We start from the raw sequence: 27,666 nt of genomic DNA, 5'->3' as shown, positions 1-27,666 counted from the left end.
TGAGTCAAGATTTGAGAGAGATTCAGGGATACAAAATTACGTAACTGACCGGAGAGAATTTTGGTGACAATTCATTTATTTTACCTTTTTTTAAAAAAACAGAATGTCAGTCATGAAGCATTCAGACTCACGGGAAAAACAGGGTCTGAAAACAAGCCAGTGTTATTCAGCAGACAAATACAAAATGAAACACATCTTTAGCGATGAGGTTAACTCCCAGAACAATTCCCGATGAAATGCGGACGGTTCACTACCACTGCTTGTTCTGATTCCATTCTGATTACATGCAGACCCCGCCGCCCCTCACGAAAGAAGGCCCCGGCGGTGGAAGGAAGGAAGGCCCCGCCGCGGGAAGCAAGGCCCCACCGCCCCTCACGGAGCCTGCGCTGCCCCCGGGCGCGCCGGGGAGCCGCTCCGCCCGCGGCCGGCGGGGCGGGACCCTCGGGGCGGGCTGGGCTGGGCTCAGCCCCGGGCTGGGCCGGGCCGGCTCGGCTATGGCGGGCAGCGCGGGCAGCAGGGAGCGCAGCCCGGGCTCGCTGCGGCGGCGGCTGCGGAGCGCGGAGGAGGCGCAGCAGCGCCAGGCGGGGCTGGTGCGGCAGCTGGAGGACGAGGTGAGGAGCTGGCGGTGCCCGGCGGCGGGGAGGGTGTGCAGGGCCGCCCGCCTGCCGAGGGGGGCTCGGCGGGAACCCCGGGGCCTCCGCGGGCGGGCGGCGCCGAGCTCGGGGCTCGGGGCTCGGGGCTCTGGGAGTGCCCGTCCCGCCGCGGTCTCGCCGCCGAGCCCCTCCTGAGCTCGGTGCCTGCAGCATCGCTGCTATTAGGCCTCGTTAGTGGGGTTTGTCCCGCAGGAGTAGGGCCGGTTTGCTTGCAGAGCAAGTTTGAAAACTCATTTCCGTCGCTTCAAGGACCCCCTTGGCCTGCCAAAAGTTGGCTCGGGGTACGTGGGGCCGTAGGTCAGGTAGAGCCGCACGCTCCTGTCCCCTTGTTCTGCTTGCTGCCGCTGTCTCAGGTGAGCAGGCAGTTCTAGGTGTGAAAGAAGCCCCGCCCCAATCTCTGTCATATTAAAGTGAAGCATCCCTATATTGCAGTGACTTCTTGTTGAGTGTATCACCATCACTGTGCTTGTGCTGCTGGACAGACTGAGGGAAAAGATAATACGGAGTGAGTAGAGTCTATTTCAAACTACTTCTCTCGTCTTCATTCTCTGTATCCATTCAGGTACTGCAGTACCAGACCTGGTGTCGAGAGTTGGAGCAGCAAGTGAAAGCTGGAGGGGTGAGTGTGCAGGTTGTGAACTAAAAAGGGTGTATCTAATGTTCCCAAATGCAGACCAATAAAAACCCTCCACAAATGAATGACAGGAAAGCAGATTTTTAGTGTCTAAGGGTTTAGATAAGCGCTGTGAGTTTTCCCATCGGTGTTTTGTCCAGTTGCCATTCTTAGAGCAGTCAATAGTTCCAGAAATAGTCCAGAAAACCCAGCTGAGGATTTTAATTTTGTGAAAGAATGCATCATCTGAGTTACATTTGTCATGGGTCTCAGGAGAGGACTGTGCTGCATGTTACGTGATATAGCTGTCCTGGAGAAGGAACCAGTTGAAACAGCTTTTTGGAAGTGAGGAAGGCTGGTGGTCAATATACAGAACTGGCTCTGTGCTTTTCTTTCTGCTTCATGGCTAAAGTAAACCTAGAAGCCAAAGGGCATAAGAATATGAGGGCACTTCCAGGCTTCAAGTCCAAGTCAGCACTTGAGGCCATGAACTGAGGTCAGCAGTGGGAGAGTGAGGAGAGCTACTCACACTAGCACCCTTCCCCTCCCTTCCTCCCTGTAATCACAATACTGTTACACCTGGAAGATGCCATGAGCTCCTGAGATACCAAACAAATAGACAAGGAAAATGTGCATGCTGAGAGTGGTGAAGGAAACTCCATCATTTGACTAAACACTCCCTTTCCTCTTAAAGGGATCCCTTCCGGGCAGGTGGGAAGCCACAGCAGACCACAGCCTGGAGAATGCACTGCTTCAGGTGGAAGAGAAGCAACAAAGGTACAAGGAAGAAGCATTTCTTCATACTTGGTATCCTGGATGCTCATGGAAGTGAGGGAAAACATGTTGGTGGTACCTGGTCTCCCCAAGGGAAGCAGTTGGGCAAGCTGCTTTGACAGGAGAAAGGTCCACAGTCAGCTTTCTGTGGTGTAATAGTGCTGTGTGCTGAATAGCTCTGCTTTGAGTGGGGAGGTGTTGTGTGTATTATGGGTGAAGGGTCCCTTTTCAGACTAAATTATTCTGTAGTTCAGTAGATGAACAGCTCTAGACACTGCTAGAGAAAGATGATACATCCAGTGACCATCAGCATGGAAGGGTGCAAATTGTTTACCTGTGGATATCATCAAGGTTGAAGGGGGAACCAAAATAATGGATGGAAACTGAAGGCTCAAGGTACAGAGAAGCAAATGAGGTTTTTATCACAGAGAGATCTTGGTTAACCCTATAAAGTGCTTTTACTGCCTCTCAAACAACAAAGTCGGTGTAGAGGGAGCTGAAAAATCACAGAGATCCTGGAGAGCTGTAGTTCAGTGACCTCATTATTGTTTCTCTCTGCAAGGTGTGAGAATCTGGCAGAAATGAATGCTCTCCTGCGGGAGCACCTTGCTAAAGCCAATGAGGTTAATTCTGCCCTCAGAGAAGATGTTGGAAAACTGACAGTGGATTGGATGAGGGCCCGGGAGGAGCTGGAGTTGAAGGAGAGTGAATGGCGCAGTGAACGCCAGGTGAGGATGTGGGAATGCCAGCTGTGATGCCAGAGGGGAATGGGAATGGGAATGGGTTTTGTTCCTGGCATAGAGAACTTGCTATGTGGAAGCTGTGCCTCTGCTCATGATACACTGGTGCTAGACAGGAGTGTGGGAGGGAGGAGTGTCAGCAGAGGGTGCTGGGGGGAGATGCTCACAGTCTTGGTCATGAAGACAGAGCTGGGCACTCTAGGGCAGTCACAGGAACACTTGTCTCTTTAATAGTTCCTAAATCCTTGTTTTGAGCAATGGAAACCATCCTGATTTGGAGGACAGGTGTCTGCTAAGAAAGGCAGAAGACTCTCTTTGAAATGGAGAATGTAAACCCCCTCCCTCTGAATTATTATAATTAAGGGCCTCTCAGGCAAAGATATGGGAATTAGGAATAACAGTTCTTTACTAGGAAAATTAAAATAGAAATACAGTGTAGAGCAAACTGAAAACGCTGAGTCAGAATACAGCCCTGTCAATCAGGGTTAAATGGTGGCTACAGTCCCCCTGGAGTGACAGATGTGGTTCAGTTGACGCAGTGGTCCTGTAAAAGGGTCCAGTTTTCCTCAGGAATCCAGTGAAAAGGCTGCTTTGATATTCTAAAACTCAGTTTTTATTTAGGTAGGAAAGGCTTGGCTCCTCCCCCTGGCTGGAGCATCTCTCAATGGATGATGTAGTTTTATCAGTCATACAGTGGGATGCAATGGCCCATTATCAGACGATATCTTCCTGGAGGAAGGATGGGTTGTGGAAAAGATGAAGGTGACTGCCCCACCTGGTTTTAATAGATGGTCATTAGCAGAGAATATCTCCCACAGAGATAAGGATCACTGCCCCACTTGGTTCCAATAGATTGTGATAGAATGCATACTTTTGGTCAGTACTTTTGTATTGCAGTTTAGAGAGACCCAGAGAGGTCTCTGTGTGTTCAGGTTCAAATTAGCCAACCCAGGAAAAGACAGGTCTCCTGTACTTACTGCCTGTTGTAAGCCAACCTGGCTCTAGGCTTGGAGGGGTTTGTGTTTGTTTTCCTCTGCCGAGACTTTGAGGTGATGAATCATGATCAGCTTGCTTTGCTGCTACCCAGTGCTACAGAAGTGATGTTCCCTTCTTGGCAGTTGCTGTGGCCCCTGTGGTACCTCTTCAGTCCTTGATGCCCCTGGTGCAGTAGTTATTACAGGGCACCTGGTGATGGTGATTTACTCTCTTCTGTCTGAGAGATGTTACGGTGACAGTGAAGGCTGAATTGGCATTTCTTTTTGTCTTTGCCTGTTTAGCTTTATGACAACTACTTAAGGGGGGAGCATAACCGCCTGCTCAGCCTGTGGCGGCAGGTGGTGACCTTCCGCCGCCATTTCCTGGAAATGAAGACTGCTACGGACCGGTGAGTGGAGGATCTCAGAGCAGGCAGGCGAGATCTCCTGCTGAAAAAGTGTGGCTGGCTCGCTTTTTGGTCCTGCTTTTTGAACCTCACTGTTGCATTACTTACAGCAGAGGTAGGATTTCTCCTCCAGCAGTCAGAAGCAATGCCATTCAGCACGTTTGTTTGCTATTGGTCTTTAGATAAAGCTGAAGGGCTTGGGTCATGAGGACTGCAGAGGCTCTGAGCAGGTGATGTGTGGGCATGTGAACACGGGCACAGAACTGCATGGACACCTGGGGGCGATTCACTGAAGCTGTGCAGGCACCATATACAGTGGTCCCTTTCATGAGATTATAAACCTGTGTACTGTTTGAAAGCAAAACTTGTTAGAGACTCCAAGTGAGAAATACAAAGAGAAAATAAAATATATGCAATAGTACAAAAGAAAACCACTGACAGAGTCAGAGTACAACCTGACACCCCACTAGTTAGGGCAGTGGTAACAGTCCAGATGAATTGGTCTTGTTCAAGTAGTGATCCTGGAAGAAGGGCTAGTAGCTCTTGTCCTTGGGGGACCAGTGGCTAAGAGCAGCTTGTTCTGCCAAATCCAGATTCTATCCAGGTGGGGATGCTTGGCTCCTCCCCCCTGGGTGAAGCATCTCACAGTGGGCGGATGTCATTCTCTGAGTCATGTTGCGGGTCCTTGGTTGCCCGTGAAACAGCAATGGCTCCCAGAGGGAGTTATCTACTCGTCATGGGGCAAGGCGTTGGTGGGCCCATTAACGGGAGATACCTCCCTCGGAGATAAAGATCACTGCCCTACCTGGTTTCAACAGATGGTGATAGAATACATACTTTTGGGCACATCTTTACATTGTAACCTAGGACAACCTGCCTTGAAAAAATCTTACCAGGTTTCTTTTTCCACTGCTCCTAAGTGAAAGACAATTAATGCATACATTTTTCCATTTACAGCATACATTTATTCTGGTCAGTTTGTATCCGCTAACTCGTCTTTCAGCATTGCTGAGAGAAAGAATAGCTTCTCTCCCCAGTTACTGGATTTGTCCAATTTATTTTGCTTAGTTTGATACCTCTTTTTATGATTGTTTTCTTATTCTTGGGCTCTCTGAGATTCTTTTCTCCCAAGAAAAATTGTGTAGCCATAATATAGCTTTTGATGTTAAGCATGCACTTTCAAACTCTGGGTTACTGAAAGCTATTTGTGTTATTTGATTATAAGTTTTCGCTGTTGTGTAGAGTCTGCCTGACCTGCTGTTTAGTCCTTGTGTTGTCTGTGCTTTTATGTTACAGCATTTCAGGCTAATTCTTACACCACTTCTCTGAAATGTTTTATTATATAGGTATAGTCTTGAGCCTCTTAGTAGTCCAAGTGGAGATGATAACAGGGCACTTAAGAGCACGGTGTATAAAAGCTGGGGATTTTGGTAAAATTTCTGATATCTATTAATGAGAATATGGTAATAAGTTTAACTAGAGGTGCTTGAGGCCTTCTGGCCTGTGCCATATCTTACTTCTTATATCTGAGGAGAAAACAGACTCCACACTTGGCTACCTGGTAAAATCATTGCTCAGCTGTTAGGATGTGTCCTGGTCCCCAAATGTCAAATGCATGACTTGTCCCCAACAAAGATGTCACCTTGCTTGCCAGCTCTTCCTGATGCATGATTGCATGTTTCAGAAGTGAGTCCACTGATAAAGATGGTGGAGTGAACATTGGCTCTTTCTTGGTTCCTCTTCAGAGATTTGTCAGAACTGAAGGCAGAACAGATAAGGCTTTCTGGATCTATTCTTGTGAACTTCTCCTGCCTCAACTCCTGTGTGCAGCTCAGGGAATCCATACCTCTGGGTAATCCTGTCCTGAAGGATCAAGCAGAGCAGCAAGTGGAACCAAAAATAAACCAGACAGCTCAGGAAGTGATAGCCTTACAAGTCAGATGGGACATGGAGAAGAAAGAGCTTCAGGAGAGGTAAAAGAGTTTTAACTTTGCTATTACCAACATTATTTTTTGTGGTAGCTTCTTGGATTCACAGATAGGCTGTGCTCACATTTAGAACAGCCTTGCACAGCCCTGTGTTTGTCCCCAGTCAAGCTCTTGCCTTCAGCAGAAAGGATGGAAAAGGTATCTGCCTGACAGAAATTCTTCCAAGTGAGACAAGACTGGAAAAGACATGGCCTCTGATAGTGCTTTTGCTGTTAACTGATTCTTGGTGAAAAACTGAATTCAGCATAAAGAGAGCTGTGTTTCTTGTACAGCCCTTTTACTGCTCAGGGCTGTGCTGAAGGAGCTGGGAAGAATTTGCCCAGGGCATAAGCACTGCAGCACCTCTGTGCTGGCAATTCTGTGCAAGACTGAGTGCAGAGGCCTTTGGGGCAAGAAGTGCTATTTTGCAACATCAAGCTTATTAACCTGTAGAGATGAGTGCTGCCTTTGCTGTGTTTTCTGGGTTGAACTTTGCTGTGCTATGCTTTGGGGAGCTGCTTGGCTCTTTGGCAGCTGCTGGTGTGCAAAGCTTTTGGAATGGCACATAGACCTTCTCTTCTCAGGGTGATGGAGCTCTCAGCCTTGCTTGTACAGTCTCAGAAGCAGAACGAGGAGAAGGAGAAGACCATGAAAACACTTAACGACACAGTGGAGATTCTAGTATGTTCTACCTTTACTTGAGAGATAGCCCAGTGTTTGCTCTCCAGCCTGAACACAGAGGTGTGGCTTCCTCAAGAGAAACAGTGATAAAGATGTCCAGTGTGTGGGTACATCAGGCACCTTGCCAAAATATTCCTTGTGCATTTGGCAGATGCGGAGTCAGTCAAGACGCAGGCAGTGGCAGAGGAACTGCAGACAGTTCAGGTGTCTTCCTCTGAGGGGTGGCACCAATGCTCCTCTGCCTGTGACTCTAGGTCTCTGGGAATCCGAGTTCTTTGGAACTGACAGTTTAATAGCAGTCTATAAAAACAAGCCTTTGGTCTTCCTCTTAGTTTTAGCAGAGAAGAAATGGAATAGATGTGGGCAGAAATATACTGGAATCACTAGAGCTGAGACTTAGCAGTGTGTCTGTTACTGAAGATGGGAACACTGCAGATGGGAGCAGCTCTTCCCTGCCCACCACTTCTTTATTCTGTTCTCAGGAATCAAGTTGGATAGAGAAAGAATTTGCAGCTTCATTGACTAATAGTGCCAAAGAAGAGAATATTTTCCTTCAAAAGCTCGTAAGAAATATCACTGAGGTGAGTACAGACCTGGTACAGGGACCACATCCCTGTAAATTTGCTTTTGAAGTACTTGAGGAAGGCAACAGACTGGCCTATGGACTAGAGATACATTTTGTATGCTATGTTTGTATGCCTGTTTAATTTTTAGGCCACTTTTCTGACACAGAGCCTGTTCTAGCTTGTGAGTTGCTGTCCTGTGACAGCTGAGTCATTAGAAGTTTCAGTACCTTTGCCTTCACCACCCTGCTAAGGTCTCTTTTGGAGTGTGTTTTCGGAGTGTGCTACTTGACATTTGTATTCCAGTGTTTCTTGGGCAATTCCCTCACCCTCTTTGAGCAAAGAGTCTGTTGTTCTTCACACCTTTATGAAAGGTCACTGATTCAGTCGATGCACTTGCCAGCTCTGCTCATTTCCTCTGAGTTCACTGACCATTATAATCTCCCCAGAATCGCAGCTTTCAGGGGTAGCCTTAACTTAGTCCTAAAGTTCTCTTAATAGAGAAAAGTTTAGTTGTCATTTCTTCTACACAGCTGCAAGAAAGTGAGTGTTCAGGCAGCCTGCAGTCACTTCACACTTGTGAAAAGCAGCTGTATTCAAAAATTTCTGGAGTACTTGTAGTCACAGGGACAAACCTTCTTTGTTGACTGAAGAAATGATAGAATTTAGGTTTTAATGATTCCAGGGTAAAGCGTGAGGAAAAGGAGAACAAGATAAAGAAAATAAAGTAAAATGAGCAAAGACTAACAGCTGGATGTGGGCTTTCAGATGGTATTAGATGACAGTGACAACCTGGTCAGCATTATCTGCACTGACAGTTGCCAGCATGCAGACTCTGGAGACATCTTCTCATCTCCGAGATCTGTTGATACAGGACATGCCTTTGGATTGGTTCTGGAAGCACTGGCAAGGATGCGAGGGGCAGCACGGGTAAGAACTTTTGTGTCTTCCCCAGTGGCCACAGGCTCAATGCTGAGGCCTTGCTCATCTTGAAACACTTCCATTTGCTCAGCTACTTGAGACACGTTTTCTCACCTTATACTCCTGCTCCTGCACTGCTTTGTTGCTCTTCCCAGCTCTTGTTCTACTGTGTTTCTCTCCTTGATGCCCACCCCCTCAGCACAGCTTTTGCCTTCAGGGGAGCTGTCTCTTCTACGTGTTTCTTGCAGCTCTCTGGAGCCACCTTCCCTGCTCCTTATTGCTCATCTGTGCTCCTTCCCTGCTTGTTCCTGCAGGCCCTGAGAGAAGAGCTTTCTGCTGTGCAGAACTCAAACAACTTCCTGCTGCAGCAGCAGAGACATCAGGAAGAGAAGTGCAGGGAGGTACAGCAAAGGCTTGAGCAACTGGAGGAGAAATGCAAGAAGTCCAGCAGCCACCAACAGCACCTTCAGTCTTTAGCAGAAACACTCAGAAGGTGAGTGTTTCCTCCTCTTGCTCTGTTCCAGAAACAATCTGCTTCTAGGCCTGGGAGTTCAGAGGGGTCCTGAGTGAAGAAATCACCTGCCCTACCATGCATAGGCCTCAGTGTGGCTCTTGAGCATTATCCTGTCTGGGTTTTTCATGCTCTACTATGACTCCCAAGGCTGTCTGGGAGGTGCAGTGTTATATTGGAAGAGAAGAGTCCTCCCCATGCTGCTTCCCTGAATTCTGTTCTTTGGGTGCCCCTGCCCTGCCACTGCTTCTCACTGAAGGAAGGCAAAATCCTGCCTTCCTTTCCCTTTGTCTCTAGAAGATTTCTTTGGAGGGAAAGAGCAAGGTCTTCCTTAGCCCACTGTGCCCTGCTCCATTCTGGAGTGCTGAAAATGGGATTGGTGACCCCTCAGGCCTCTTTGTTCTTCTGACTGAGCCTTGTCTCTGCAGTGACTGTGCAAACCTTGAGAAAACTAGGGAAGAGCTACAGAAACAGCTTGGATTAATGGAGCGAGAAGCCTCACGTCTGCATCAGAGTAATGCTGAGCTGCAGATGAAAGAAGAGTCAGCCCAGGCAGAAAAGGCAGAGCAGCAGGACAGGATGGAGAGAGCGCGCCGTAAGCAGGAGCTCCTGTGAGTGTTAAAGCTTTCTCTGGCAGTGCTGGGTTTGAGGAAGCCCAGTGTGAAGGAGCAAAAGGTGCCTGCTCCTCTCTTGTAGCATGGACTGTTTTTCTATGAAAAACTATCTTCCCTCCTTATAGAGTGAAGGACTTGGCTGCACTTGAGGAAAAACACTCATTATTGCAGAGCGAGTTGGTAGTCAAGAGACAGACACTGGAGAAATTGCAGCTTCAGAAGGATCTGCTGGAGCAAGAGAAGGATGAGTTTGCCATTGCTCTGAAGAAGGTATGGACACCTTATTCCTAGGCAGCACTTGTGGGAGTGGGAGTTGTGCCACCAAGATCACCAAAGATGCTGTTTCTGACAGAAGAGAGGGACACTGTTGTTGTTCTTGGAAAATGGTGATCCATTGGGTCTTCGGGGTCATTGGTCCCCTTGATCTTATTGCAAGCTCTGCCCTAGGAATAAGTTAAAGACACCCAGGGGAGGTGGAGTTGCTACTTGCAGTCTGGGATTTTGCTGCCTTTGTTGTTCCATTGTTCTTTTGCCTCTCCAGGCAGAGCAGTCAGTGGCAGAGTTGACAGGGGCTCAGAACAAGCTGAATGCTGAAAGAGCTGACCTACAGGCTGCAACAGCAAAGATGAGCAGCATCAATGAAGCTCTTGCATTGGACAAAGTGCAGCTGAACAAATACGTGTGGCAGGTGAGCAGAGTTGCCAGAGATTGTTCCAGGTGTTTGACTCCAGCTGCTGCTGTTTCTCAGCCTTCTTAACCTTGGCAGAATCTGACCAGCTGACTGTGGCAGTGTTCCTTTTGCGTCTGAGCCAATCTTTCTTAGTAATTCTTTCTGTACTTTATTTCCTCTATGCTTCTGTGACTGTAGCTGGAGCAAGAGAAGGAAGTTTTGTGTGCCAAAGTGGATGAGATGGAGAGAGCAAAGATCTGTGAGCAGGAGAAGCTGAACTTCTGTGAAAGAGCAAACGAAGAGCTCTGTGCAGAGAAAGCCCGGCTAGAGCAGCTGCTGAAGGAAGCAGAGGAGCAACAGGAGGAGCTGTGGCTGAAGCTTAGGACAGTGGGAGAGGAGAAAGCAGAAAACCAGGAGAAATTCCGTCAGGTGACCTAAAGCATGATGCATCCATGTGGGCACTGGGCTGCTTGGGTGAGGGAAGCTTTACCTGTTGGACTCTGCAGTGGTTTTGTCAAAGCGACATGTGGTAGCGTTAGAGGTCACAAGGCTTTGTTTGCTTCTTTTTGGAAATGTGTGGGTGGCTTGCAGAGCTGTTCCATAGTTCTCAGAGTTGTCCTCTGCTTCTACAGAGTCTTCTAGTCCACCTGTCTTCGTTGGCCTCTTTTTTGGCTCTTTATAAGCTGCAAAGAGATGATTGTGTTGTCCAGGAATCTGAGTGGATGGCAGAAGAATCAAGCTGTGTAGCTCTGAATCCTTTTTCAGAAACAAAAAGCCAGGTCTGCATGTTCCTGTTGATGCTTTTTGTCATGAAGTTGGAACATGTCCAGATAAGGGAACAGAGCTGGGGAATGGTCTGTGTGATGACGAGCAGCTGAGGGAACTGGGAGGACTCAGCCTGGAGAAAAGGAGGCTCAGGGGGCACCTTCTTGCTTTCTACAACTCCCTGTGACAGGCAGGTGCAGCCAGGTGAGGGTCAGGCTCTGCTTTGAGGGAACAAGGGACAGGACGAGAGGAAGTGGCCCCAAGCTGTGCCAGGGGAAGTTTGGATTGAGTGTTACAGGATAGCTGCAAGAAAAGGGTTTGTTTCTGATGGTCTCCGTCAGACAGTCTCAGTTCTGGGGTATGTGGTAGATTTGGCAAATACATAGCAGAGGTTTTGCTTTTGAAGAAAAGAGCTCAAAAACACAGTTTAGTTTTCAGGCTTGAATACCAGCAAAGGCCATTAAGACACCTTCATCGTGTAAGACAAGTAAGTGGTATTGGTGGTGTGAACTGCTGCACAAAGAGAGTCTGCTTTGGCCACATCAGCCAGACTTCCATCAATCACTAAACGACTGCTCACTACAAGAGCCATTTCCCTGCCAAGCATTCCCTTGTTGCAAAGAGTTGCCTTGAACACTGGAGGAAGTGAAAGTGGGAAAGAGGGGAAAATCCTATATCTTTTCCCTTGCTTCAGCAAGCAGAATTGTTTTCCCCAACCTTCCTGAAAGTGTCCAGCACTGAAATAGATCTTGACAGAAATTTTGTTTGCTAATGGCAGTTGTAGAAGATGCAGTATTTCTGGATGACATCACGGAGTCTGGAGTAGGGATGTTTGTTGGGAAGTCTGGTCCCAGGCAAGGCACAGGGCCTGACAAAGCACTTCCAAGGGAACAGTGCCAGAGGCTCTTGGAGCCCAGGCTATCAGAGCTGCATGGGGCAGATGCTGTGAAACGTTGAGCCCAGAGCACAGGTGCTCCTTGTCCTCTGGCTGCCTGCGAGGTGGCACTGGCTGGCTCTGCACAGCGCTACCGAGGGAGGGCTCGAGCTCTACCTTGTCCTGCTTCCAGGCTTCCCAGGAGCAAGAGTCGTTGAGCCGGGCTCTGGAGCAGCTGCACCAGGAATCCTCTGGCCAAGGGCACGCACTGGCCCAGGTGTGCAGAGAGAAGGAGCTGCTGGACCAGGAGAAGGCTGCCCTTGAGGGCCGACTGGCAGCCATGGAGCAGCAGCAACATGACCTATGCAAGGAGCTGGCAGAGACCAGGTAAAGGCAGGGAGCAGACCCTGGGCAGGACAGGGCTGAAGAGCTGTAATAATAAAGGTGGTAAGTACTACACAGGGGTTTATTGTATCCTCTGCTTTTCAGACATCGATTTGGCTCTTGAGGTCCAGTTGGGCTGGGCTGTCTGTGCTATGCCAGGCCATAAGGAGAGCCTGGGCACTCCCTCAGAGGGCCCTGCTTTGCCATGTAAAATGGCACAAACGTGCCTTCTCTGGACAAGTTTCCATGTTACTCCTTTTCCATACTCAGCAGTGGAGATCTTGAGCCACGTCATCCTGGAATAACCAGCTGTGGGTGTCAGGAGCAAGCAACTCATGTCTCTCTGTATTTGCAACTTGTAGGTCAGCAAAGGAGAGCCTGGAATCCAGCCTGTTTGTTGCTCAGCAGCAGGTATCTCAGCTGGAGATCACCAGGAACCATCTGGAGGCTCAAATGCTCACAGTCATGCAGGCCAAGGAGGTGATACAAGGTGAGAACCTCGTGTGCTTTGTTTGTGGTGCTGCCCCTGACTAGAGAAGCTAAGCACCCTGTCCAGCCACCTCTGTCCACAGGGCTTCAGAGGAGTGGTGGGGCTGGAGGCACTGAAAGGGCCTGAGGTCAGTCAAGTCACTAAAGACTCTGACTCTTGCTGTTGGTCACGTTTGCAGGAGAAGTGAAGTGCCTGCAACGTGAGCTGGAAGCAGAGAGAGCTCTCAGGAGGCAGGAACAGGAAGGCACAGCTCAGCAGCTCTTGCAGGCAGAGCAGCAGCATCAAGAAAGCCTCAGGCTGCAGAGAACTGCTCAGCAACTGGAACTAAACAAGCTCCTGCAAGACCTGGTAGGGGACAGTACGCTTCCGAATTGTCCAAGCTGGCCCTGTGGGTTGGTTTAGCACAGGCAGAGCCTGAGGGTGTGCAAGGACAGCAATCCTCTGCCAGAGGCCTCCTGCTGCTGGGCGGGGCAGCAGAGCCAGTGGCTCGGGCTTGGAGGCGAGTGAAGGCCCCAGCATGGTGCAGGGGCAGGAAATGCAGCCACAGCTTCAGTGAGGGCATAAGATGAGTTCCAGAGCAGGTTGGGCAGTGCCCAAGGGCAGGATCGTCCCCGAGTCCCAGCTGCCACAGGGCAGATGCCAACGTGGGGAAGGTGCCAACGTGGGGCAGATGCCAACATGGGGAGATGCCAACGTGGAGCAGAAGCCAACAGTGCTGCCAGCTACAGGCATGGGAACTCGGTTCCTCCCTTGCTGTGCATCAAGGGTGGACACAGGTATCAGCTTTGGGCTCAAGGCAAGTGGAACAGGCCCCTTGTGTCCGGTGCTTCAGTCCCTGTGACTGGGGCATCAGAGAGGGGAAAGTGACACCTCCTGTTCTGAATGGTTTGACTCAATGCTTGGGAAGGTCTTTCTCAACAGAAAGGATTCCATGAGTCTGATTCTTGCACCTGCTGAGCCTCCTTTTAAATTCCCTGACAGGACACTGTTTCTGGAGTGCAGAAAGCCAGTGTTGTTGTCTTTTCAGGCTGGGGTTTGTGGGAGGGATGAAGCTTCACATTTTTCAGTGAGAAGCTTTTCTGAGACTTAATCTTGAAGATTTTTCCTCCCCTCCTCAGGCAAGTGAGCGTGAAAGGCACCATGCAGAGATGCAGGAGACACTGGAACAATGGGAAAAAGAGAAGGCAGAGAGAGAGCAGGAACACCAGAAGGTTCTGTCTGAGATGAGGCAGAAAGTTGCCACCCTGCAGGCCCAAAAAGAAGAGGAACAAACAAGATTTGAAAATGCCAAGCGAGAGGTGATTATACTGAAACAAGAACTGGTGTGATTTTTTGCAAGGCTGGAGCTGTGGGAGATGACAGGATATGAGGCTGTGTGGAGCATGTCCTCCGTGTCTTCTACATTGAAGTTGGGGTGCTGAAAAGTGAACGGGGCTATCTTTGGCACCAGGAATGAGCCCTCTGATAGGAAGCCAGGCAGAAACATCAGCTTTCAGCTGAGATTTGTGTGCTGCTGTTGTGCTCTGTTTTTCTAAGACGTACTTCAGAGTATCTTCACCGTTGTCTTCCCACTCCCCTTTTGCTTTGTACTGGTGGGTTTTCATTGCCAAAGTGAGTTTAAAAGACTTTTCTTTTGTGGGCATGGGGAGGGTGCAGCAGCAATGCTGACACAAAAGAGAAAAATCTTTTTAAATCTCATCTGGAGTATTTCTGAGCAGTAACCCAGAGATGTCTTCGGGGCTGTGTTCTAATCCCTTCCTGGGAAGCTGTGGCTGCCCCGGGGCAGAGTGGCCCAGGGGAGCAGCAGCCGAGTGCTCTGAGAGTGTGTGAGCCCTTCAGTCTCTGCCTCTTGCCACACAGGGCAAACATTGCAGGGCAAATGTGAAGCTCTCTGCTCCTTCCTTCTGTGCAGGTGCTGCTGGAAGAGCAGAATGAGAGGAGTGCTTTATCAGAGGCACTGCTCCAGACTCGGGGAGAGCTCAGCCAAGCCTGCCAGCAGATCCAGCAGCTCAGGCAGGAGTTGAAAGAGCAGCAAGAGAAGGAGCAGGTAAGTCTGAGTAGGCAGGGAACGGAGTGCTGGGCAGTGACAAGGGCACAAGAGGCAGCTCCTGGGACTGAGGAGGCAAGGGCTGCTTCAGGCCCTGGGACCACAGAGCCTGGCATGCTCCAGAGCTCAGCCCCAGGAAGGAGGGCTTGCAGAGGAAGCAGAGCTGGCTAGAGAGGTCAAAATAATTAGCTAAAGGAATGGGATTTTGAGACAGTGTGGAAAGTAGAAAAAGCTGAGCATGAGGGCAGGTCCCAGGAAGTTGCTCTGCATTTTGTTGCCAGACCATCAAGGCAGAGCTGCAAGCTGAGCTGCAGGAAGCTCGGAGTGAAATCCAGGCAGCGCAGAGGAGGCACAAGGAAGAGCTGCAAGGCGTCAGGGAGGAAATGAATCTCCTCCTTGAGCAGAGGGACGCTGTACAAAAGCAGGTGAGCAAAACAGCAGTAGCACCACAGTCATCCAGGGAGGGATCTGTGGCCTTCTTGCTTTTCCATGGCAGAGCAGCAGCTGATGGGGTGATCCCTGGGGCTGCCTGGTCCTGTGCTGTCCATGGCAGCTGCTCTGAAGGACACTCAGTGCTCTGCTTAATCTCCCTGCTGCCCTGGACAGCTGGGCTAGTGCTCTGGCTTGTTGGCCAGCAACCATCAGCATGGATTCCTGCTGGCCTCTTCTTGCTAGCCTTGGTTTGGGAGGTGCTTTTTTAGGTGCCCTTGGTGGCCCACTTAGAGATTGAAACAAGCTGTCCATATCCATTGTGAATCTGGTGCTGTCAGGACTGGGAGAGATGGGAAGTTGTCTATTACCTTTTTCTCACAGTTTCTGCTGTGGCTGACAGTGACAAGCTGTGGCTGTAGCCTCTGACTGCTCTGTTCTGTTTGACTGGAGGTGGGAGAGTTGACATCTCAGCTGGCAGCCTCCCAAGAGTCCCAGGAAGCGATTGTCCAGAGAGCACAGAAGGATGTGAGTGAGGCCCAGGAGCAATCAAGGCAGAAGCTGTTGGAGGTTGAACACACCAAGAAGCAGCTGGAAGAGGCAGAACATCAGAACAAGGAGCTGCAAGTGCACCTGCAGAACCTGGAGAGGGAATGGAGTCAATGGAAAGAAGTGGCTCAGCAAAATTCAGAATTGCAGGCTTCTGTGAATGTCCTAGAGAGGGAAAAAGCCAGGTAAATGTGGGACTCTGCATTGTGGTGAAGGGATGCCCTCTTTGACATCTTTGCACCTCCCAGGGGCTCTGGCAGCATTTCCCAAGTGACTGATTCTGAGCTCTCTGTGCCATTTCATTATCTGAATGTTGTGTTCATTTTCTTTAAGCCTTCAGTTAAAGTTTTTCTGAAGGTAAAGGCATTTGGGGTAGCTGTTTCCCTCTGGGGACTGTTTTTTTTTAGGTTAGATGGGTGTGTTAACACTGCCCAACCTGCAGTGTAAGGAGGTGGATGCATCCATCAGCTCCACCTTAGGTCCTGTAACTTGAAGCCTCTAGGATCTGGATCAGCCTCTCATCTGATGCCTTTTGTTGACATAAGACATGTTCAACCCATGATTTTTTATCTAAGCCAGATGAAGAGGATCACAGAATGCATAAGGTTAGAGGGACCAGAGTGGCTCATCTGGTCTCACCTCCCTGCTCAAGCAGGGTCATCCCAGAGCACAGGGAACAGGATTGCATCCAGATGGTTCTAGAATGTCTCCAGTGAGGGAGACTCCACTGTTTAGATATTCCAGATCTGTTCAGTGCTTGGTCTCTGCACAGGAAAGAATTTCTTCCTTATGTCCAGGTGGAACTTCCTGGCCATCAGGTCCTGCCCGTGGCTCTGATGTTGCTGGCCCCCAGCGAGCAGAGCCTGGGCCCTGCTTGGAGCTGTCCCTGCAGACCCAGGGCTGAGGGCCCTCTCAGCTGGGGCTCCTGTCCAGGCTGAACAGCCCCAGGTTCCTCAGCCTTTCCTCCTGTTCAGGTGGCCTCTAGCAAACACCCACAGTAATGTCACCCTTACTGGTCTGTCCTTTTATTCTGACCCGTAAGCTGTGGGCTCACTCATCATCTACCCCATACAAAGCTTGACACATTCCATAGTGGTCAACTCCACCACCCCTTCTGAGGCACCCAAAGGATACGAACGTCTTTCATGGCCATTTGTTGCCTTGTTCCACAGGCTGACTCTGTCCCTGGAAGAAAAGGATCTGGACCTCAGAACCCTGGAAGAAAACAACCTGGCCCAGATCAATCAGGCATCTCACCTTCGTTCTGCCCTTAATCAGGCTGAGGAGCTCCACTCAGAGCATAGAAGAGAACTGCAGGAGCTCAACAGCCAGGTAAGCTGTGCACTGGCATCCTCTTCTCCATGGACACACACCACCACCTTTGGCTTGGAGGCCCCAACCTCTTTCCCCTCCCAGTAGCATCCACTGCTGCTGTGTTCTGCCCATGGCTGCTGCTGCACCCTGAGGCCAAGGCTGGACCTGGTGTATGCTGCCAATGTTTTCCCCCATTCTCTCCTGGGTCCCAGCAGGAAACTGGGAGGAGAAGCAGCAGCAGACTCCTTTGGAGCTTCTCTGTCCCTGTGTTAGCAGAGTTGTCCCAGATGGAGTTGGTGCCTGAGCAATGTGGGGACACAGATGTGGCTATGGCAGGCTGGGCAGGGCACTTGCACCGCAGCCAGTTCAGGCAGTGTTCAGAGCTGCAGCCTCAAGGGTGTCCATTGCCTTCCTTTCCCTGTTTTCTCCACTTTTGTCTCCAATGGAATCCTTGGTTCTGCACCTTCTGTTTCCTGGTGTTTTTTGCCTGAAGTCCTTTCTCCTTCATTGCTCTCCCTACTGCCCGCTCTGCTGCCTCAGGAGCAGCCCTGTCCCTGAGGCTCTGTGCATCCATTTCCAGATCCAGGCCCTGCAGGACACAGTGCTGGAGATGGAGGCTGCCCAGGCCACTCGAGAGAAGGAGCTGCTGCAGGAGCTGGAGGAGTCCCGAGCAGGAGAACGGTGCTTGAAGGCCTCTGTGCATGCGCTGGAGACTGAAGTGTCCCAGCTGCATGTGAGTCTCCAGAGATGTGATGACAGAGCAGAGGCCTTGGCTACACAATGTCAACAGGCCAGTGGTGCCCACCAGGAAACTCGATCCCAGCTGGACAAACTGCTCTTGGTTCTCCACCACATGATCAGAAACACTAGAGACTTGGTCGCTTGGAACTCAGGCAAGTGTGGGAGGCTGGGTGAGCAGGTGGAGTGAGGGGGTGGTTCCTGGTCATTCTGGTACGACACACTCACCCTGACAGTTTAGGCTGACTCAGGCCTTGGGAAGTCTTGATGGTTAGACTTCCCTGCAGACACACAAGTCCATGTTTGTGTGTAGAGAAATGATCAGTCAGAAGGGAGAAGGGCCCTGTCAAGCCACAGGGCTCATGCTGTTGTCTTTGGGGCAGTGCTGACATTAGCAGTCATCAGAGTAATGTCAGACTGTGGCACACATCGTGCTGCAAGGCAAGCTCTAGGATGATGACAAAGGCACCTCCTCCTAGGTAGAGAGGCCTTGTTTGTTGGCCTCTGGATTAAATCTTGAACCAAAATGTCTTCTGTTTTCAGAAGAGGGTCATGTCGTGGGTCTAGCTGCTTCTCAGTCCGGGGATGTCCCTGCAGAACTCACAGTGGACAGAGTGGCAGCATACCTGCAAGACCTGCAACAGCACCTGGAGCATTCCCAGAAAGATCTGGTAATTTGTCCTAGTACGCCCAGAAATCCTGTCTTGCTGCTGGGCTGCTGGACAAGCACAGTGCCAAAGCCAGGATGGGTTTTTGTCCTTGTAGGGGGGTTGGCTCACTGGCGAGGGGAGGAAGGAGGATCACAGTCACATCTACCAGTACAGTCCAGCTGCCCTCCCCACCTGGGCTATTTCTGCTTTAATGTTTGTAGCCCTTTGTCTCCTGTGAGCAGTGGCACTGACAGATGATTCTGCTCCTCTTACCTCTTCCAGAATGATGCAAGGAAGAAGATACAGGCCTTGGAGCTGGAGCTGGGCACGGGGCAGGCTCAGATGGACAATCTCAAAGCCAGCAATCAGGAGCTGCAGATACAGTTGGATGAAAGTCAGGCAGGTACAGCTTCTCCTCTCCCATCTACTGCCCCACCCTGTCTTGCCAGTGGGGATTTCTGATCCAATGCAGAGGAAAAGGCCAGTACCCTGAGATGGCAGAGGGGAAAAACAACCAGCAGGAGATTTGTCCATTGTAGTGCCAGTGAAAGCTTTTTCTCAAGAAAGATGCCATGGCTGGCAGTGCCATCTGCCTGTGCTATGGCTGATCCTGTGCACAGCTGATGCCTTTCAGGTACCATGTCTGTGCTAAGCAGCTGTAGCTGGATGCCTCAGCTCGATTCCCCCAAACTCCAGGCCTGCCAGAGCCTCCAGGCTATTGATCCCTCTGGAGCAGGGCTGCACAGGCATGCCTGCTCCTTTGTCTCTCTTGGATTGCTCACCTTGCACAAGTGCAAGAGCAAATACTTTCCTGTTCCTCTGAACCTTGCCCCTTTCATTCCTGCTTTTCTCTTTGCCAGGAAGTTTCCTTGATTTCTGTCAGCTTTGGAGCCTTGTGGGCTTAGGGCCTGTCAAACACAGGCAAGCAGAGAAGACAGTGCTGTTGTCTCTGCAGGATGCACATCAGTTTGTCTTTGCTTTGCTTTTCCCTGTCTTCTTTTCTGCTGCAGCAATGTGGAGGGCACAACACCAGAAGACCACTCTAGAAACTGCCCTGAAGGAGGAGACCATTGCCCTGCAGGAAGAGGCTGTGACTCTTCGTCAGGAGGTGGCATCTCTGCAGAGGAAATTGGAGAGCCTGGAGAAGGAAAGGAAGGATGTGCTGGTGAGATTGGCAGATGCCACAAAGGGCCATTTCCTAGATCTGTTTGGACCTTGTATTAATAGTTCTAAGGAGCACCTTTTTCCAGCTTAACTTTTCTAATTTCAATCTTCTGAATAAGGTGGAAAGGATGTTGTAGTCATGTCAAAGCTGTTTAGTGCTGAGGCTGCTGATTTTTCTCCATGATGGAGTTCTGTGCCCTAGAAGCATGAGTTCTCAATGTCCACACTGTCTCTACTGGCATTTCATGGTTTGGGCAATTCCTTGTGTGCTAAGACATGTTCAGATTAATAAATATCTGGACCTGGAAGGAGGGGTAGAAGAGCAAGTTTGCTGTTCATAGAAAGGTGTTTGGCCTTGGCCATCTGAGAGCAGCCAGTGGGGAGAGAAGAGAGGAAAGCCAAGTGCTGATGCAGAGAAGGAAGTGTGCCTGCAAGGGGGAACTGGTCCTGAGTGGCAGCAGAGAATGACAGCCTGATCTGGCCAGTGCTGCTCCAAGACAGGGCAGTGGGGCTCTCGGGACGGTGCCATGGAAACTCTACACAGGAGAGGTGGAAAACCACTGCTGTTGCCCCAGCCCCAGGGAATGGAATGCTGGGGCTGTTTGCTCTTCCCTTCCTCCCTGCTGGAGGGCACACCCTCGTGGCACTGCCTAAATCCTGCTTAGCATGGACTTGAAATCCTGGCTGCAGTTCTGGCAGCTCCTCCCCAAAGGAACACTGGAGTGGAGCTGCAAGAGGTCAGGGAAGGACAGGAAGGAAGCTGGGATGGGCTCAGTGAGCTGGGAAAATGCAGCATCAAGGGGGGTCCAGCAAAGGTCTGCAGCATCCTGCATGGCAGAGAGAGAGGGGCAGCCTGTGCCTGCCCCTGGGACAGGAGTCCAGATCTGGTATGAGAAGCAAACCGAGAGAGGGAATGAGTGACCCTTTTTCTCCCTCTTTTGCAGCATGAACAGGACAGGCTGCAGGCAGATAAAGAAAAACTGGAGTATGAGATAAAACTTCTGGAGGAATCAGTTACAGCCTCTGAAACCCGAGCGATTACAGCAATAGACAAGAATCACTCCCTTGAACAGGAACTCCAAACTACACTGTCCATGTTAAAAATTAAAAATGAAGAAGTTCAAAATCAGGGGAAGAAAATGGAGATTCTTCAGAAAGAGGCAGCAGAGACCAAAGGTTTGCAGGAGCATCTTACTCGTGTAACTGCCATCCTGTCAGAGAGGGAAGGAGAAATGAAGTTGTACCAAGAGCAGATGAGGATGTTGGAAAAGCAGAAAGAAATGCATAAAACTGCTCTTAATCAGGTTATTAAGGATATAACAGAGAAAGAACAGAAGGCAGAATCACAACAGGAACAGATACAGGAGCTGGAGAAGCAGCAAGAAAAACAAAGGCTTGTTTTAAGCAAAATGAGCCAAGAGCTGGAAGAAAAGGACCAGAAAATCAAATCCCAGCAAGAACTGATACAGGAACTGGAGAAGCAGTTAGAACTGCAGAACTCTGCTGTCAGCAGGGTGAGCAAAGAGCTGGAGGACAGACACCTGGAGATCAAATTCCAGGAGGAGAAAATAATGATTCTAGAACAGCATGGTGCAGTACAAGTCAGAAATCTGCTTGTGGATCTTGATGATATGCAAGGAAACCTGAAGGAGAAAAGCTTGGAGCTCCTTTCTCTGACTCAGCAGATTCAAGAAATGGAAAAGGAGAGAGAAGACATAAAATCTCTAAATGCTACCCTTGAATACCTGAGGACTGTTCTTAAGGACAGAGAGAGTGAGTGTGACACTCAAAGGGAAGAGTTAAGGCTCTTGCAACAACACAAGGAACAGCAAGATGGGCATCTGCAAGAGCTTCTTGGTAAAGTAGAAATCATGACACTTTCTTTATCTAAAAAAGATCAAGAGCTTGAGTCACAGCAAAAGCAAATGCAGGAAGCTGAAGTCATGGAAATGCAGTTAAAGACTGTCAGTGACCAACTGGAGCAGACCTTAGCAACCTTAAAAGAAAAAGACAGACTTATGGACATCCAAAAGCAACAAACAAAGAGCTATGAGGAAAAAATAGAAGAAAAGATAAATGTCTTGCACAGAGACTTAGAATACTCTAGGACTGTACTGAAAGAAAAGGATCTATTGATTGAATCTCAGAAGGAACTGATTGAGACCTTCCAAAAACAAAAGCAAGACTCTGAACAGCAGAAGCAAATTCTGCAGCATCTTCAAGTGGAACTAAAGGAAAAACAGCAGGAAGTTTTGTCCCTTAGAAAGCAATGTGAGGCATGCAAGGAAAAGGAGGAAAAGCATGAAGCTGAGCAAAAAAATTTCCATGCAACAACACTGACTCTGAAAGAAAAAGAGGAAAAGATTTGTGTTCTGGAGGATGCCATCACAAAGCTTCAACAGCAAAAGGAAGAAACAGCAGTGCAGACTAAAGCCATACTGCAAAAACTAGAATATGCTGAATCTTCTCTTGAAGCTAAGGATCAAGAGATAGTGTCTTTGCAAGAGCATGTCCAGGAACTTCGAGAGCAGAAGGGGGTGGCAGGCCAGCAGGCCAAAAATCTAGAGCAAGATCTAGATAAAGCAAGCCAGATGTTGCAGAAGAACCATTTGGATTTCCTCAAGCAGACAGAGCAAGTGAACACATTCCAGCTTCGTGAAGAAAGCATGAAAATAGCACTAACATCCTGCCAGAAGCCAGTGACTCTGCTTGAGGAAGTGGAGAGGAAAAAGGATGACAGTGACACTCTTAGGCGAAAACTCCAGCACATAGAAGAAAAACTGAAGATTTCACAGAATCTCCATTCTGAGAAGAATGAAGAGGTTAGACATGATGGAGAACTAGAGTTCCTGAAAGAAGCTTTCCCTGAGAGAAGAGAGATCAAGGCTCAAAGTGAGCGAAATCAGTTAGAAAAGGAAATAAGAGCTCTTTGGGAAGATCTCCAGCATGTTCAGCAGACTCTGACAAAGAAGGATAAAGAGATCAAGTACCAGACAGACACAGTCAAGTATTTAAAGAAGACTCTGATAGAGAGAGAGCAAGAGCTTAGGAGGCAGAGTGAACTCCTGAAAGAATTAACATTGGCTTTGCAATGGAAAGATGAAGGGGAAACCCTAAAGGAACAAATAAAAAAACTCCAAAAATGGGATGAAGTAGAGAAGAGAAAAAATTTCCAGGAGAGAGACCATCTCTTGCAAAGGCAGAAGGAAATTACCCAACAATTGGAAGCTGAGAGGGAAGCCAATGGCAAAGAGCTGGAGCATGTGGCTGCTGCTTTGAAGCAGAGAGAAAGCAGAGAACAGGAATGGAGAGAGAATACTGAAGTCCTGAGCAATGCGCTGAGCAAGAGTGAAATGGCCAAAGGAAATCTGAAGAAAGAAATAACCATCCTGCAGAGAATGGTTTCAGAGAGAGACGCAGAGCAATTTCATCAACAGGTACACACTGGCATTGCCCTTCAGTCCACTGCAACATCCCTGAATTATTCCCATAAAGAATTGGGACCCTCTATCCATGTCAGTCCAGGCCTGCTTGGGCAAAGCAGCCTGGGCTGCAGCAGGCAACCTTGTCTGTGTGCCTGGCTCTATTCAGAGAGCATTGACTGCCAGATTATCTCCTGGCATGCCTGGAATAACTGGTAAAGCTCTGGAGCTTGCTGTTCAAATCATCTCCTGGCCAAAAGCTGGGCATGGGGAGCTGCTTCTCCTGTGCCCTGGCAAGCAGAGGAAACGTGGGCTGGTTGGGATTTGGTGTGGGAAGGAATGGAGCAGGTGAGCAGAGTGATGAACTAAACTGAATAGAATTTTGTACCAAGGGCTGAACAGCAGCTGCACTGCTGGTGCTTCAAGGATGCTTCCTGTGATGGAGATCTCTGAAGGACAGCTTTTCCAGTGTATTAAAAGAATGGTATTTCTATTATTTCCTGGTCAGGTTAAATGCTTAATTATGCATTCAGGACATGCTTGTACTGCCACCCAGAAATCAGAGAGGCATACTTGTGTGTATTTCTCCAAAGTGAAATTATTCAAGTCCTGCTAGTGGAACAGCTGCAATAGCCTGTCCTGCAGCTTTGCAAGAATTTGCCTATATTCTAGTGTCCATTAGTATATTGGTGTGTAAAAAGAAAACACTGTATTTATGCATTACACATTCACTTATGACTTGAGAAATATTACTTGCAGCCTGATCCAGGATGCTGACAAGTATTGTGACCTGTTGAAGGGAAGTAAATATGTGACAAGGGCCAGAAATGTGAAAACAGCATGAGATTTCAGTTACTTCCATGTAGGTCAGGTATGCAAGAAAATTCAGTCATGTAATGCAGTTGAACCCACACAGGTTGGTTTAGTGCTGATACCAAGGCTACATTTAGAGGTGCTCCAAGGAGCCGTTCATGAAGAAAGGCACAAAGAAGGAGGTGGCTCCTGACTAAATTCAGAGCAGTGCACATGGCCTGATTGATAATATGATATTTTCAAAGAGCAGTTCTGTATGAGGATGTAACAGGTAAAGAGAATAGAGAACAGAACTGTCGTTTATTGCTGCAGGAATACATGCTTCACCCACATCTTGCACGTTTGGTTGTCTAAGGACAGAGAGTAGAACTATAGGTAAGAGAATTTACAGTGATGATCAAAGAGGATTATCAAAGATGGTAAATAAGTCCCTTAAGAGGAAGATGTAAATGTTTAAGTATTCACAACTGACAAGAAATAGCAGAGAGAGGGAGAGAGAGAGGGGAGATATTACAGAACTGAAGCGGCTGGATAGAAAACTAATGCTTCCAGTCTCTCAAAACCAGAATGGGGAGCACTGAACAAAACTAGAAGGAAGCAGATCCAGAACAAATTACTCACTCAGTTCTCCAAGGCGATTTGCAGGAAGGCCCCTTGAGAGAAGGTGTGTTATTTCAGCCTCTGGACAAGGAGGAGAAGAGCCTTAGCACCATCCATTCCTGCTATAGTCACTCTCCCTGATATATTGGTTGTGACATCCTTCTAACCTTTATTGGCACCAGCTCATGGAATCTGCTCTCTGAATGCCCAGCAGGCTGTTGCTGAAGGGGAGCAGCTGTCATGGCTCTCAGAGAAGAGACTCATGTTACAAAGCCTGGAATGTCTCCAGAGAGCAGTGGCAAAGCTGGAAGATGAAAAGGTGGAGCTCAAGCAACAGAACACTGAACTCAGGAGGACTCTTGAGCAGGTAAATTGGGCTTTTTCTGCCTCTGCAGAGCCTCAGGCTCCTCTGGAGCACTTTAGAGTCCTCTGCTTGTTTCCTTGCCTCTCCCTGTCCCTGCTGTGGGCACAGCCTTTTGTTTGTTCTCTCTGTTGTGGCAGCCCATGGCTTTCACAAAGGCACCTTCACTCCACTGCCTCCCTCCCTGGCCCCGTGTCCCAGGACACACACTGGCCTCTCTTGCACAGCTGCCAGCGAGAGCTTTTTGCCCCCAGTGTTGTCTGGTGCAATTCAGGGTGTCTGAATAAAGATCTCTTTGCCTTGATGTCCAGAGGTCCTTTTGCGTCACGTTTGCTGACAGGTTTCTGTGTCCCTCTCTCCCATCCAATGTGCAGGTGGAACACGAACGGAGGAGACTGAAGAGATGTTTTAGGGGCCAGTTACTCCCAGATGCCTGTGGATTTTCTCTCTCTGAGTCTAAGCAGTGCAAATTGCCCACTTCTAGACAGGTGAGATCAACATTTTCCTTGGTGCTAGGAGGCTTTTGGTCATCAGAGGAATGACGGGAAATGCCAGTGGCAGCAGCCTTCCAGTAGAGACCTAGTAGAAGTTGAGTATTGCCTGTGGCTGTGACCAAAGAGACTGAAAGAACATCCTTTCATTTTCTTCACAGGAGGAGTCCCATGCTCACTGCAGTCAGCGCTTAGCTGAGTTACAGAACCAGGTGAGGAGTAGGAAAACTTCCATCAAAGGCTGCTGTGGCTGTACTCATGGGCACAGCTGTGCGTGCTGCTACAGCCTGAGTTGTGTTTGCCTGTCAGGAAGTGAGTATAGTGGGTGTTGTCAGTCATGCACCTGTTGGCAACAACCAAACAACATCCTTTACCTTGGTCTTACCTTTGACTTATCTGAAGATTGGGCAGTGGAGGAAAGAGATGGGATGAAATTCAGAACACTGGAAGTCACCTGAAAATATCAGAATCATAGAAGCATAAAATGCTTAAGGTTGAAAAAGACCTCTGAGATCATCTAATGCAGCTATTAAAGCAGTGTTGTCAATCCCAACACCAAACCATGGCTCAAATTGCCACAGCCACATGTTTTCTGAACACTTCCAGGGTCAGTCATTCCACTACTTCCCTGGGCAGTCTGGACTAGGATGTTCTTTGTTGCCTGTTTCCATTTTCCTTTGACTTGTAACAGTGGAGCTTGCATCTTAGCAGAAATCCAGGGATCTGAGGCAATGCTATTATTCCACTGGGCTTAGTTGCTCACATTGTGGTGTGCTCCTGTGTGGAATGCTCTGAAGTTTGGGAGAAGGAGAATTTGCTTTCTGTCCCTCAGCTGCCTGTCCAGCAGCTCAAGTAGAAGAGTCCTCCAGTAGCTCAGGGGAGCAGCAGCCCTCCTGCTGATGCACAGCCTGTGGAGAAATGGGTCAGTGCCCCAAATGTGTGCTTTGGAAATCTGAGCTGGGTTCCTAAATGGTGTCAGAACTCTCTCTAATAGAGCTCTGGTGGCTGAGGGATGTACGTGGGAAGGGTTTGCCTGCCACAAACTGGACTTGTTGATCATCTGAGCTCTGTTCAGGGGCAGTCCGGGAGCCTGTTCCTTTCCCCTCCCCAAGGGCAGAGTGTTGGTGAGGGTGGAGCTGGAGGCTGTGTCTGCCCCGACAGCCGGTACCGTGGGGCTGCGGATGCTGCTGCCAGCGTGGGCTTGTCTGAGCCGGGCCTTGTGCCTCTTCCAGGTGTCCCTGCTGCAGTCACAGCTGGCCCGGGACCGACAGCACCGGCAGAACTACATTGAGAGCTGCTCAAGGACCAGCCAGGAGCTGTCAGACCTTCACCAAGAGCTCTCCTGCTCCTTTGCAGCAGTGCTCAAGGAGCCCAGAGCTGATGTTCTGGAAGCAGAGACTCAGAAGCTGGATCGGTCTCTGAACCTTAACTCGGCACTGACATCGCTGGGCCATCAGTCCCTGCAGAGGCAGCTTGAGCATCCAAGTGCCAGACCTGCCAGAAGCCACGATGACCTGAGGTAACAGCACCTCTGGTCTCCATCTGAATGGAAGGATTTCTGCTAAGACAAAGAGCTCATGGATGTGAGAAATGGGATCAGCTCCTCAGGGCAGGGCTGTTCCTGCCTTTAACATCTGTTGGACTCACATTCAGCTGGTGCCAGACCTCACCTTATGAGTATTAGGATATGTGAAACATTATTTGGAGCATATAGTAGATGATTCTGGGGCCAAAATGTGAATGTGTGAGAACAATGGCATAGGTAAGGAGAGAGAGAGATGTATGAGGAAGGAAGCCCAAAGAAGAAATGAATAATCCCTGAACAGTAAGACTTGTGGGTGACATCTGTCCAAAGGCAGCTACTTAAAATAAAAGAACACAGAATGTGCTACAGATAATTAAAGTAACCTAACAGTTTGTGGTATTTGCATTTGCAAGCATCTCCTAGGGACAGACATTTTAATTTTTTTTTAATAAATTTTTTTTCTGAAGAAAATTATACTAATTTTCACCGGCACAGTGAGGCAATTTCCCTTCTTGGAGCATTCTGGGGGTCACAGGGGGCTGTTGGTGAGGCAGGGGCTCAGGGGATGGTGAGGAGAACTGAAGGGTGACTGAGGGAGGTGGGGACTGCGGCTGTCAAGGCTCACAGGGAGGGGTTTTTGCTAGATGTCTTGGGTTTGACTGGAGGAGAGAGAATTTTCTCCCCAGAAGCTGCTCCAGCACCGTGTTTGGGATATTCAGAGTGAGAACAACGTTGGTAACCCACTGCGTTGGAGCCCCATCAAGCTCACTCCAGGTCAAGGACTTTTCAGTGTCCCGTGCTCTGCCAGCAAGTGGGCAGCATGGCCAGGAGACCCAACCCCAACCAGCCAGAGGGATATTCTGGACCACAGAACCTCTTGCCCAGTACAGAAACGGGGAGGGCTTGGCCAGGAGCCACCGCTTGCTGCTGGGGGATGGATGAGGCATTGGTCAGTGAATGAT

At 49.2% G+C, this 27,666-nt stretch overlaps 1 protein-coding gene across 1 annotated transcript; it reads left to right on the top strand.

Annotated features, from left to right (window-relative positions):
• Positions 1-69: 69 nt before the first annotated feature.
• LOC130261197 (centrosome-associated protein CEP250-like) lies at positions 70-27,230 on the top strand. The gene is made up of 31 exons (XM_056507165.1): positions 70-611; positions 1,216-1,272; positions 1,961-2,043; positions 2,603-2,768; positions 4,058-4,164; positions 5,907-6,134; positions 6,713-6,809; positions 7,292-7,390; positions 8,141-8,302; positions 8,608-8,786; positions 9,233-9,415; positions 9,544-9,688; positions 9,960-10,106; positions 10,287-10,517; positions 11,921-12,114; positions 12,474-12,601; positions 12,780-12,949; positions 13,720-13,899; positions 14,514-14,648; positions 14,930-15,073; positions 15,531-15,811; positions 16,799-16,958; positions 17,521-17,833; positions 18,222-18,349; positions 18,611-18,731; positions 19,339-19,493; positions 20,437-22,929; positions 24,539-24,694; positions 25,063-25,176; positions 25,341-25,391; positions 26,412-27,230. Exons 1-31 carry the CDS (start codon positions 285-287, stop codon positions 26,700-26,702), a joined length of 7,425 nt encoding a protein of 2,474 aa, XP_056363140.1. The 5' UTR covers positions 70-284; the 3' UTR covers positions 26,703-27,230.
• The last annotated feature ends 436 nt before the right edge of the window (positions 27,231-27,666 follow it).

Source organism: Oenanthe melanoleuca, chromosome 20 (genome assembly GCF_029582105.1).
Source record: "Oenanthe melanoleuca isolate GR-GAL-2019-014 chromosome 20, OMel1.0, whole genome shotgun sequence".
Classification (NCBI taxonomy): Eukaryota; Metazoa; Chordata; class Aves; order Passeriformes; family Muscicapidae; genus Oenanthe; species Oenanthe melanoleuca.
Note: the sequence above shows the minus strand (reverse complement) of the source record. Positions and strands in the feature narration are given on the sequence as shown.